At 40.5% G+C, this 13246-nt stretch overlaps 1 protein-coding gene across 10 annotated transcripts in view; it reads right to left on the reverse strand.

Annotated features, from left to right (window-relative positions):
- Positions 1-13246, reverse strand: part of scube2 (signal peptide, CUB domain, EGF-like 2) — a 176472-nt gene that overhangs the window by 79306 nt on the left and 83920 nt on the right. For 7 of the 10 annotated variants that reach the window (XM_043705875.1, XM_043705870.1, XM_043705878.1 and 4 more), the window contains exon 7: positions 10432-10521. The exons of the other annotated variants lie outside the window; for them this stretch is intronic. In XM_043705875.1, coding sequence (XP_043561810.1) covers positions 10432-10521 — 90 coding nt within the window. The remainder of the gene's footprint in view (positions 1-10431; positions 10522-13246) is intronic. 10 annotated transcript variants of the gene reach the window in all.

Consider the following 13246-nt stretch of genomic DNA (forward strand, 5'->3'; position numbering starts at 1 on the left):
TAGGAGAGTGAATAGCTGTTCGTGGTGACTGTTGGTCTGCCATTACACAATATCTATTGTGAGCCACTATGTAATAATAAGGCCTGGTGTGTGGGGTTGGGGCTAGGACATGGGAGAGTTCAGGCCCTAAAATTATTGAACTCTATATTGAGTCCAGAGAGCTGCAGCGTTCCCAGTCAGAAAATTAGGTGCTGTTCTTCCAGCTTGTGTTGAGCTTTGCTGGTACACTGCAGCAAGCCTGAGACAGAGATGTTGTCCAGGGAACAGAATGGTGTATTAAAATGGCAGACAAGTGGAAGCTCAGGGTCTTTTTTGTGAGCATAATGTAGATGTTCTGGAATGTTGACAGTGAAGGAAGAGTGGATCAGGGTGTCCTGGAGAGTTCTGTCCCTGCGGAAGGCAGACAAGAGAGGGGAAGGGAATAAGTATCTGGTGATGGCATCTAGCTGGAGGTGGTGGAAATGGCAGTTGATGCTCTTCTGGCTGTAGATACCAGTGGGATAGTAGGTAAGGACAAGGGGAACCTTATCATTGTTGCTGAAGGAAAGAGAGGGGGTAAGGGTACAAGTGCGGGAGATGGATCAGACCCAGTTGAATGACCTGTCAACAACAGTGCTATGGAATTCTCAGTTGCAGAAGAAGGTGAAAGAAGTGGGAGAATAGAATGGAGTCTTTACAGCAAGCTGCGTGCAAAGATGTATAGTTCAAGTAGCTGTGGGTGTCAGTCTTTTTCTAGTGGATATTAGTGGCCAGTCTGTCCCCCAGAAATGGAAACAGAGATGTCAAGGAAGGGAAGGAAGGAGTCAGAGATGGACTAGGTGAAAGTGAGGGCAGGGTGGAAATTGGAAGCGAAATCGATAAACGTTTCCAATTCCGGACGAGGGAGGGAAACAGCACTGATGTTATCATCTGTATATCAGAGAGTTGTAGCTGGGATCTGGAATAGGATTGGAACAGGGAATGTTCCATCTGCCCCATGAAGAGAAAGGCATAACTGGGGCCCACGCACATACCCATGGCCATCCCTCTGACCTAAAGAGAATGAGGAGTTAAAAGAAAAGCTGTTCAGAGTGAGGATAAGCTCGGCCAAGAGGAGGATGGTGGTAGTGAGTAGGATCAGTTCAGGTCTTTGCTCCATGAAGTATCAGAGAGCCTTGGGACGTGGGTTGGATGTGTAAAGAGATTGCACATACATGTTAAAGAGGCGGCTGCTTGAGCACGGAACTGGAAATTCCAAAGCTGGCATAAAGCATCAGAGGAATCACGAATGTAAGTGGGCAGGGACCGGACCAGGGGAGAAAAGACAGAGTCAAGGTGGGAAAAAGTCGTATGCCATTACACACTACCTATTGTTAGCCATTAACAGTCTCCATTAACAGAGAATCACTTTCCTAGTCAGATTGTTATTCATTCTTTGCCTGTCCAACTGTTCTCCCTTTGGATTTGCTCCTTCTGCAAATAAATCAACATTTTCCTAGTTACCATTAGTTCTAAGGAAGGATCACTGGACCAGAAACATTTACTCTGGTTTCTCTTCACAGATGCTGTCAGACATCCTGAGCTTTTCCAGTAATTTTTAGTTTTGATCCTCAACATGAAGTTGGGTCTTCATCTCCACAACAGCTGTGCGGTGGTCACTCCCACTGACACTATCTCAGTTTTGAGTGGTGAGAACCCTAGTTGCATGCATTATATCTCATCTGTTTTATGTTCAGCTTGCTATTCTCTCATGACCCAGAAAGAAACTAGTCGGCAAAAATTCATGAAATACGAGTCAAAGCAGGTACCTTGAATCTCTAAGCTTGAAGGTTACTTCTTCGGATTCCATATTGGCCATTCAATCCCCAATATTTCACAGTTCTCTCCATGGGCAGTGAATGCCTGCACCCTCCATCCATGCGAGTTACATCAGGCACACATTACATCATCAATCCACTTAAAATACAGTTTCACCCTTCAATACTGCACTTTGGAGTATATCAAAACCTTGTATTAGAATGCTTCTGCTAGGTCACATGCAGACAGGGAAAGATATCTATTTCATGGATTGGAGCAGGGTGTACCATAGGGCTCCTGGCTGGCTCTTCTAGCGCTTATTCACTTTGGGCAGACAGCACTTCTGTCTTTTTGTGCTTTTTCACTTCATTCAGAACCTGCTGGCTCACAAGATTTCTGTCCTGCCTTGCTTTTTAACAGACACAAAGCCAAGTAGCTTGAGAGTTGTCAACAGTGATCAGTTAAAAAGGTAGACATGTTGCTACACAGTCCAGGTAGTTCTCCTAAAACAGTGTAGTTGCATAAATAATGGGACCTATGGCAAAAGTGGGGTTGGGGCAGACCAGTACAAAATATCACTCATGATCGCTCAAAAATCACCCAAAAGTCTAACACAAAGCATAGCACAGCCTGAACAAAGGTTGAAATCATATTTATTAACAAACATAAATTGAACACAGTACATTTTTAAAAAAGTAAGAAAGCTGCTCTCTGTAAAGTACCTCTCTCAGAAAGCTGCTCCTGTCAACAGCTGACATCACACATGCGCAGAATGGCACCAAGATCGGTGCATGTGTAGAACAGTGCAGAGATTTTGATGTGGACATTGCGCATGCACAAAACGAATCACACTACTGCGAACACAGGTAAGCGTTCTCGAAAATACCATTCCCTAATTCTTCAGGAACGTTATAGCTAAATCACGCTGCTGAAACTCACATTACTTGAACAATGCTATACCAACATTACACCTATATCATGTATCAGCAGTTTATGTAGAAAACATTGAATATGCTTCAAACAAACAGCTGTCTCCAAGTCTGGAAGGAGTAGTCAAACGGGCGTGTCTTCAGTCAGGATGTGTCTACTGCATTGAAATGATATCATCCAGGAGCTCTGGAATTGTCAATTGGAAGCTTTGGCCAATCAGAGTTCGGGATTTCATATCATTTTCGAGAGGGAGTGGGCCATGGTTAGTCCTGCAGGTCAAAGCATCCAGCCCAGGGATTAGCTGTAATCAGTAGAGTAGCTGCACAGAAAGTAGTTAGAAATCTTACCAAATTAGTTGTGGGAAGGACTATGGTCAGCACAGGGTGTGTGTTCACTGCAAGTCAAGGAGATTATCAGATTCCAATAGAGACACTGGGAATTGGAGGCTGCATGTTAGGTTCCAGAGGGAATAATAATTGTGAAGGCGGGTAGCTCAGCATAAAAGGGTGGGAGACAATACAGCATGGGAAGACAATGGGGGAGGGGCTCATAAACGGTAACCACTGTCCTGGATTGAATAAGGTACATAACTATGGGGCTCAGGAGTAAGATGAACAGAAGAGCAGTTAAATAGAAAAGTGGGAGAATATGAGGAAGATCAAAATGGATGGGGTTGACAGGGATGACAAGGCAGAATAGGAAGATATAGGTTTAGATTGAGATTGAGTCTGCAATTCACTCTGTAAAGCACTACTTATGTTTCCTTATATCCTCATCCAAATTGTAAAAGCGTAATCAGAGATAAAACCGACTGCTATGCACCTGGAATGGGCAGAGTAAGTGCTTCTTTTTCTCGGAGGGACCAGAGTCTACTTTGGTGTAATGTGAGGCCATCCAGGGGCAACAACATGAAACAGACACTCACATAGTACAAGTTGAAGACACCTGTTATCATGTAATTGTGAATATGGGCCTTACACTTACTGTATTGACTAAAAATCCTGGATTCAAGCAATCTTGACCACTTCAACATAGAAAATAAGAGGAGTAGGTCAATCAGCTCTTTAAGCCTACTCTGCTATTCTGTATGATCATAGCTGATCATCTAGCCCATGTCCCTGTTCCAGCTTCCCTTTAGCCCTAAATATAATATACAATATATAATAATAAAAATATATAATATAATGGGCAGTACGGTGGCACAGTGGGTAGCACTGCTGCCTCACAGCGCCAGAGACCTGGGTTCAATTCCCGCCTCAGGCAACTGTCTATGTGGCATTTGTACATTCTCCCCATGTCTGCGTGGGTTTCCTCCAGGTGCCCCGGTTTCCTCCAGGTGCCCCAGTTTCCTCCCACAGTCCAAAAATGTGTAGGTTAGGTGAATTGGCCATGCTAAATTGTCCATAGTGTTAGGTGAAGGGGTAAATGTAGGGGAATGGGTCTGGGTGGGTTACTCTTCGGAGGGTCGGTGTGAACTTGTTGGGCCGAAGGGCCTATTTCCACACTAAGTAATCTAATCTAATCTAATATCTAACATAATATATCGCTCTATATCTAATTCTATTTAAAATTTTGACCTCAACCACTTTCTGTGGCAGAGGAAGAAGGGCTTATGCCCGAAACGTCGATTCTCCTGTTCCCTGGATGCTGCCTGACCTGCTGCGCTTTTCCAGCAACACATTTTCAGCTCTGACCTCCAGCATCTGCAGACCTCACTTTCTCCTCAGAGGATTTTACAGGCTCACCACTTTTTCTCATAGCATTCAACGTTAAACATTAATCCTACTAATGTCAGTGAAAAGCAAAATTCAGGCAAAAGGTGAGGATTCATCTTAGTTGGAAAATTAAAAACACCTTCCACAATTCCACAGCCTGCACAAGTTCCAGGACACAAAATGTCCACATTGTCACCATATATCTAATGCTGCTTTTCTTGAACAATAGGGTTTGGCAGTTTTTTTTTTTAAAAGATTGCTGTCATACATTCAATCTCCAATGGTATATCTGCCAAAAGTCTTCAGCAGCATACATCTGTATCAGGTCAACAACATGCAAGGTTCATGTAGAGGCATCCCATCACCCACCTTGTGGAATCCTCACTGCCCCAATATCCTGAGGATACTTTTCAAATTGTATTTGTGAGTGCTGCTACTGCTGAATGATCACATAGCCAAAAGGTAATTTGAATCATCCCTAATGGATCCAAGGATAGACATGTTAGCTGTTTCTGTGGCCACTGCACTAAGAGGATTCACACAAGATGAGAAACAGTGGGTGTGGCGCAGTCTCCTAATGTGATATTACCAACCATAGATCCTTGAAGGTACAGCAAAGGAGAGCTACAGTTGTTTGTCTTCCATAGAATGCTGCGCAGATGAGAGAATGGCAGTGGTTTAGAGGTATCAGTTCAAACACCATGTCATGATGTGCAGTATATCTGGAATGCAACTGACATTTTCACTAGACCAGCAAAGGCAATAAGGTGATCCTCCACATCAAGTTCCCATGCAAGTGCTGTTTGGGAGCTTTATTCCAGTGCTGATACAATAAACACTTAATTTTTAGTTTCTCTGCTCCAGACAACTGGAGAAGCAATAAGGGGTACGTGATGCACAATAAAGATCTGTGAGAGCAGCAGTATTGCATCAAACAAAGCATTGAGGACATCCTTCAGGAAGAACATCTTCAGCACCTCACAGTGCAACCGTGTTGGCAACACAGGCAGAACTTCTTTATAAATCTTCTACAATGCAACGGAGTTACACGAAGTCATCTTTTCTGACTGTAAATGTTCTAATGCTGCACAAACCAGCATTCCTTGTATAAGCCCAACTGGAAATGCAGCATAACAGTTTCATTTATTTTTGATTTTCCTATTATTTAATAAAAGCTGTAGTTACAAACTGAGGAAGTCTTCACAACATCCAATGCTCCATCATTCAATCATGATAAAGATCATGCTAGTATTGGTGCTACAGAAAAGATGGCTATTGTGCAGACAGGCTCAGAACATCATGTGTCACAAAGGGTGGCTAGCCTCTATAGCTTCATTCATTTATTTTCAGCTAAAGTTACAGTTACTCACACAGCTGATGAAGAAAATTGAATATATTATTTATAAATGTCATCATATATTTACCATTATGTTTCACCATGCCTACTGCATACCTTAGAAAATTTCCATTTTCTGTTTCCTCTCACTACGTTTAGGTGCAGTCCCAGGTCCACAGCTGGGGTGGAGGGAGCCTGCTCTATAGTGGAGCTTGTTAATCTTGGAGTTTGAGGAAAGTAGTTCTGGAGCCTGCTGACAGCGCGCTACCTAGATAGATGTTCAATCTCCTTAATTTGAATCCCACAGGGTTTGGTATTACAAGCAGGGAAGAGGGGGTGCTGTGCACCTCTGGAATGCCCAGAAAGGAGAGTTCTGGGGGGTCTACATGTGGTTCCCTCACCAGCTGGGTGCTTACTGTTCTGGACACCAATGGCTGGAGCTCCATGGTAGCTGCCAACCTGTCCACAGAAACAGGAATATGCTTGCAATGCTGCAGAAATCATAGTTCAGGTGACATTCATGGGCTCTCCAATCTTCAAGTCAGTTTCTTGTGTGATTAGATTAGATTCCCCACAGTGTGGAAACAGGCCCTTCAGCCCAACCAGTCCACACCAACCCTCCAAAGAGCAACCCACCCCCCTCTGACTAATGCACCCAACACTATGGGTAATTTAGCATGACCTGCACATCTTTGGACTGTGGGAGGAAACCCATGCAGATACTGGGAAAATGTGGAAACTCCACACAGACAGTCACCAGAGGCTGGAATTGAACCTGGGATCCTGGTGCTGTGAGGCAGCAGTGCTAACCACTGAGCCACCGTGCCACCCCACGTATGTCGCCAATAAACCACCTGCTCCTTTTGTGTTTGCTTGTGCATTGGGAGACCTCTTCTGCCTGGAGCTGAGCAGCTGCCTAGTCTCTGGCAGTCCTGAGTACCAGTAACTTGGCTTATTTGTTGCTCAGCCATCTGTAGAGACATGGCAGTGGTGAGCTCACCAGAATCTGCTCAAGCCTACTCTGAGTAACTTACCAATCTAAGTGTAGGAGTGCAGAAGGCAGCTTTATCAATGCTTCCTCTGAAGGATCTGTGACTTCTACCTCAGAGGGGAAGGAAGAGATATTGTCCTGACAGACTAGTCTCTTCATGGTACTGACTGTGCAGAGGGCCAAGGGAGAAAATGAGATGTGAAATAGGTGTAGAGGTTTCGACATGTTAAACATACTCTGAGTGCTGGTAATGGGACAGCCCAACACTTAGTTGCTGAGACATGGTGATCTTGTGGCATCAGCACTAGTGGTCATGGTCCTTTCCTACCCAAAGATTCTCTGCTCAAAAAAGGTGAGATGGATGCCAACACACCATCATCCATCTTGGCTCTTTCCACCCGATTATGGGATGATTTCAGCTGGAATGAGAGAAAGGGAGTGATTGAGTGAGAGGAATGTGGCTGGCTGTGCTTTCAGTACTGGTGTATTTGGGAAAGTTGACGCAAGTGTATGAATAGGAAACAGAGAGAGCTTGCAAGGGGGATTGGGTGGCTGAGAGTGAGGGCAGAGTTAGAGTATGGGGTAGCAGAGAGATGGTGAAACCTAGCCAATGGTCATTAACATTCTTCTTGCATTGTTGAGCATCCTGCAGACCCAGAATACCCCACTGACCAGATCATACTGGCAGGGTTTAGTGCTGCAGTCTCCTCTGGCGGTTCTGATGAAAACGGTCTTTCACTCTCTCTAATACCCCCATCCACAAGGACCTCCATCTCAATGACAGCAATTCTCTGTGACGACTTCTTTCTTGGCCAGCACCCAAGCAATTTGTCCCACACTGCAACGGTGAATAGCAATCCTGGCCTTGCAGCAACCAACATGGTGGACAGCTGGAGTTTTAATATGGGAAATATGGAGGTTTGATTCATGGTGACTACATTGATCAGTAATGATCACAACATAGGGCAAGATTGACCTCTTAGAGATTGGTTGCACACACAATGAGGTGAACAGTATTAAAACAGAATGAGATCACTCGCTAGAACACAGAAGTCCTCCATGAGGTTCCTTGAAAGTGACATAATCAAGTATATAACAACTTTGGTCATCTGAACATCAATTATCTGAATTTCTGATAATCCGCACAAAATCTCAAGGTCCCAGTCGGACACACTGTTTGCTCACCAACAAGACCGAATCTGGAGGTCACCCAGACGGTGTAAAGTCTTGAATTCGCTTCCTTGGGAAATCGCTCAAACCAAGTCACAACTCAGCCTGCACCCTGATCTATGATCGAGCACCATTTGCAACTCTCCCGACCTCAAGGCGCTGGCTTCCCACCACTTGAATCCCTGACACTGCCCATCACAGACACATGGTGGAGAGATTGCAAAAGATGTCTGCGAGAAGTCAGGGTGATGGAACCACACTGGCCCAAGCGACAATTGCCTGGCTCGCCCATGGTGTGGTGGGTTGGGGTCCTCGGGAACAGTTTGTTCCTTCTGCCCTTTCTTGCAACACAGCTTGCCTGCATGCCACTGACCACCAATCGACACCAGGCGCCCTGACTGAGAGCCTGATCGTGCTGAAGGGAGTAGGTACCTTGAGGTTGGGGGGAGGGAGGGGGCAAAGGGAGTGTGATCAGTTCTCCGAACGATCAGTTATCCAAACAAAATACTCCCCACCAGCGTCATTCAGATAATTGAGGTTGCCCTGTATTGCTAAATTTCAGCTCATGTTTAGTTTGTTTTGTAGAAAGATATGGGTGTTAACGTATTTAAATGTTTTGCACACAGTTCCATCTTTACTAGCATTGTCAAAGTGACTTAAGCAATCTAATTACAGGCTTTAATGATGTATACAACAAACAAACAGTCTAGATAACTTTCAATACAATCATCGATTCTTTTTGAATGAAGGTATATGCAACCTACCAATAGCAAAGTGAGCAATAATGTTGACGATAAAATCATCTTCCAAACTACTTGTCAACTTATAACCACAAGAAAATAAACTGTGCAATCTTGGACTTGCATCTAAAATGTCTCATTATTTCAGAGCTTGTGTTACCTGCTGCTGACCAAATCACTCTAAATTAGGACATTTAAAATGTATATATCTGTTAAACGTTCTGTAATCTTTCAGCCTACTGCAGATTTAAAAGCATTCTCACAAATTGTAATTGAAATGAGTGCAAAGCCTTGATGAATTGTAAATTTGTTAGCAGTATACTTTAAAGGCATAATGTATTAATAATTGCTACACTTACATGGTAAATTATAGATGTGTTGTTGTATATTAAAAATTATAAAGAATCTAGGAAAATAAATACAGCATAATATAACATGGCAATGGTGAAACACAATGCACAAAATAATTAAGGTGAAAAGCTTCACATTTAATGCTTCCACTCTGCGTTTCTGACAGCAACTGGACTGTTGTGGCATGACACTTATGTGGGGAAGGGGGAAGTTGGGTACTGTTTGCACCTGGAGTGTCTGGCTGAAAGAGGTACGGTAGCTGTCTGAAGCATGAGAGCATAATACACTTTAACCAAGTATATCTCGGCAAGTAAGTCCTGCACAGAGAGGAGACATTGGTAAAAGGTTGAAAAATTAAATAATTTCTGTAACTAGTTAAATAACAAGATTCCGAGCATAAACTTAATTTACATAACAGGTTCACCAATAGCTAAGGGTTACTGAATAACTTCACACATTTGCCTGATTAGGTATATGGGCAAAATTGTATACAGATATATTTGACAGATGCTATATGGATTTTATGACAAACATAAGCTGTTTAAACTTTAATAGTTTGCTCATACGTAGATATGTAGAAATTAGGAGCAGTGGGAGGACATACAGCTATTCAAACCTGCTCCACCATTCAATAATATCGCAGTTGATCTGGTTGTCATCTCAACTCTATAACTTTGCAAACCTAAAGTATATTACTCTAATTAAACATAAAAAATTAAAAATTCAACATAAACAGAATGTATTTCCTGTAAAATTTGCTCATGTGTCATGCAGGCATTGATTCTTATTGGAGTATACTTCCACCAGTGTCTGCAGGCCTTCAAAACTTCATTAAGGTGGGCATTTCTCAAAACTGAGCTTATATACTACATACTTGCAGAACATTTAATCATGGAGGGCCCAAAACCTCTTCTATAATTCGTCCTCACCCAACACCACACATCTTTTGTAAACTACTCACCAGCCAAGTCGCCGTCTATTCTTTTCTCCTTCCTAGCCCATGGGTACTTATATTGTATAACTGAAACAATAAAACTCAGGGAAGGCTCAGGGAGCTTGGATCTTCCTAGTCTGCACTGCTTGGCATGTATCTTTTCATATAGAAAGTGAGGGGCATCCTGACATCATTCTAACTTATGAATGTATTTTCAGCATATTTACTAACAGTTTAAGATTTGCAAGAAATATCTTTAAGAAATGGAAACATGTATGTGTTAGTATCCAATGCTAAGCTAATAATGTGTTTTTAGAGTGCAAGGAAGTTGATACAATAAGAGTTAAATATTTGAAAGAAACCCATGCACATCTACCCAAGTGAGTGTGGTGATGTTCGGATCCAGCTAAGACCTAGCCTTGAAATGAAAGGATAAGGACAGCAAAAGTAAGAAACTATTAGTGCACTAGAAGCTTTTTAATTTTTACCCATTAGCAGTCGGCGTTTCACCCGTTTGTCCACATCAGTTAATGACGTGGCATTGTATTCAGAGTTCTCAATTGCAGCCTCAGCCTTTTCTATAATACAAGTAAGCACAAAATATATTGCATTGGTCAAACCAAAGAGGAAAAAGTTGTTTTATGTTATAAATATGTTGTGGAAAGGCAGTGAAACAATGCTTTTCTCTTCATTGTTTTGTCTTCCACATTGCATAAAATAACTAGCCTTTGCAGCATTAAAAACAGAAAGTACTGGAAATGTACAAAAAAATTGCAATTGGGACTTTTCTCTTTCCAACACTTGCAAGTCTATTGTGTATTTCCTGTATTTTCTGATTTTTTTCAGCTTTCATTTTTCTTTTTTATCCGTGGTTTACAGCAATACATTTTCTTATGTTACTAGTTCCATTTTCCTGAGTACATGTAGCAGCTAGTCTTCACTTTTCTTGACAGAATAAGGCTGTAAATGAGGGCAGTCAAAAACACTCAAGTTATGCAAAAAAAAAACAACTGGGAAACAAAAAGATAAAGCATTCAAAAGCAACAGAAAGTGCAATTGAGATTCATTATTAAAGAAGCTGAGAAGCAATCCAATACTGAATGAAGTGGGTAATCAACTAGAATACTATACATGAAGGAAGACGCAAAACAAAATGCATGCATAAAATAATACTATGATTAAAAGTTAAAGTGGTGTTTGCTACAGCACTGGTTGCCTGCTTGTCTATAAGCGATCAAGACAAATTAAAAAGCCAAACAATGTATTGTTAAATAACATAGCAGAATAATCAGCAAATAGAATCAAATTGCCACTTCTTGACATGCTTTCAAAATGTTTGATATCGTCTTTTAATCATTAATATGATTAAAAACAGCCAATTTCCAAGACATATATGCAAGTTCTTAAATTTCTCTGTAGGAAAGTTAGCTTGAATATACAAGGATAAAATTAAATGCCCATAAATCTTTCTTCCAACAAGCATGTTTCCATTCGCCTTTATACAGTTAAATAAAAAATATGAAAATATCACCTAAAAGTCTTTCAATTTCATGCAATTAATTAGTGCATCCAAACAAGAACAAATTACATTAGATGAAAACTGGCAAAATCCTGTGTTCCATATGATGGAATTAGTGCCTCTCCTCAGTCTCCCAGTCAACTAAGAGAAGTCTCAGCTTCTTGTACTCTAAATGTACAAAAAAATTAGGATTGTATAAAATTCTGATAAGCATGGCTGCAATAGAGATAATTATGTTAAAAGTAGTTTTATTTTTAGTTTCAGTTTGGCTGCAGATAAGACAGGCAATCAGAATCATCACTAGAGCACAACAGCTTGAAAAAGAGAAAAGGAAATCACAGAATAAAGGAATTAGTAAGCCTCTTGAATAGGACAGAGTAATATCAATTTGTGAGTAAGGAAATTCTCAAACTTTCTGTTGCATTTGTTTCGGTGTCCTTTGTTGAGTAAAAGCTAAATAATCTTAGACATTGAAATAGATACAATATAGAAGGTCATTTAAAGTTTAAAATACTTATTTTAAAAAATATTTTACAACCATTAGCCTTTATGACAGAACACGTTGTAATCACACAAACAAGTCAGCATTAATTTATGAAAGGAAAGACAAGACATTGCTGGTTTATACATACCATTCATCTGAATTTACCTCTTTAGTTCTGAAAACTAAAGTCCATCTGATCATTGCTCCACATCCAAACTACCAAATCATGTCTTTTCTCTTTACAAATGCTGATTTACTTGATGTGCATTTGCTGCTTTTATTTCAGCTTTCCATCATTTACAATTTTATCCTTTTCATTGTGAAAAATCAGAATCCCAAACAATTGAACTTTTTCAAACTCATTAGTAAAAAACAGAGTTATGCCAAATTTATATCATATCTGTTTTAAATTTAGAGGCAGCAAAATGTTTAAGAATCAAGTTCAATCAGATTACTGTCACCATGGAAATTACACATGACTGTCAGATTTTCAGCCTCTGGTACATAGTCAGGTAAAATGGGAGGAGGAGAAGGGTTTGGGGGTTGGAGAATACAGGACTGGACTTTAACTAAAACTTTTGCAAAGTTTGTAATCAATTTGTCACCATGTGAGCAATAGATTATTTTTCATTCAATAAGTGCCTGTCCTATTTTGTAGGACATAGTTATTTCTGTGGGACCCTAACTTTATAAATTCTAATTGTAAAATTTTTCAGTGAATAATGTTTTAAAAAATCTTAAACAATTTTACCTTAAACAATGCAAATTTACCTTGCATTTTGTTTTTATTAATTAATTAATTAATTTTGCTGCTACCAAATGCTATGAGAAGAACTAATGTAAAAACTATAAAGAACTCTGAGGTTTATTAGAGGTACAGCTGCTTAATGTAACAATAATCACTTTAGTTAATATTTGCCAGAATACAAAGTCAGTGAATAAATGCTATTATTTTACACATAGGGTACAACAAATGTAATGCATCGCACAAAGTAGTTTTACTTTCCTTAACCAGCGTACTTATGGTTAGAGAAAAACTGATTAACTTCCAGTTACATGAAATACCATTACTGTATTAAGATCAGGGGCTTTAGCTTGTCAATAAGGGGAACTTGAGAGCTAAGTTATTGTGTCTATCAAAAATAATTTTAATACATTGATCTAGTCCTAATGTAGAAAAATAATTTACTTCTCCTTTTCTCAAGAATTAGCTAACAATTTGTTTGGCTGAAATACCATTACAAGGTTAAATGAATTTATAAATGTACAAACATCTACTCAGATATATAAAGGGTGGGGG

This window comes from Chiloscyllium plagiosum, chromosome 16 (assembly GCF_004010195.1).
Source record: "Chiloscyllium plagiosum isolate BGI_BamShark_2017 chromosome 16, ASM401019v2, whole genome shotgun sequence".
Classification (NCBI taxonomy): Eukaryota; Metazoa; Chordata; class Chondrichthyes; order Orectolobiformes; family Hemiscylliidae; genus Chiloscyllium; species Chiloscyllium plagiosum.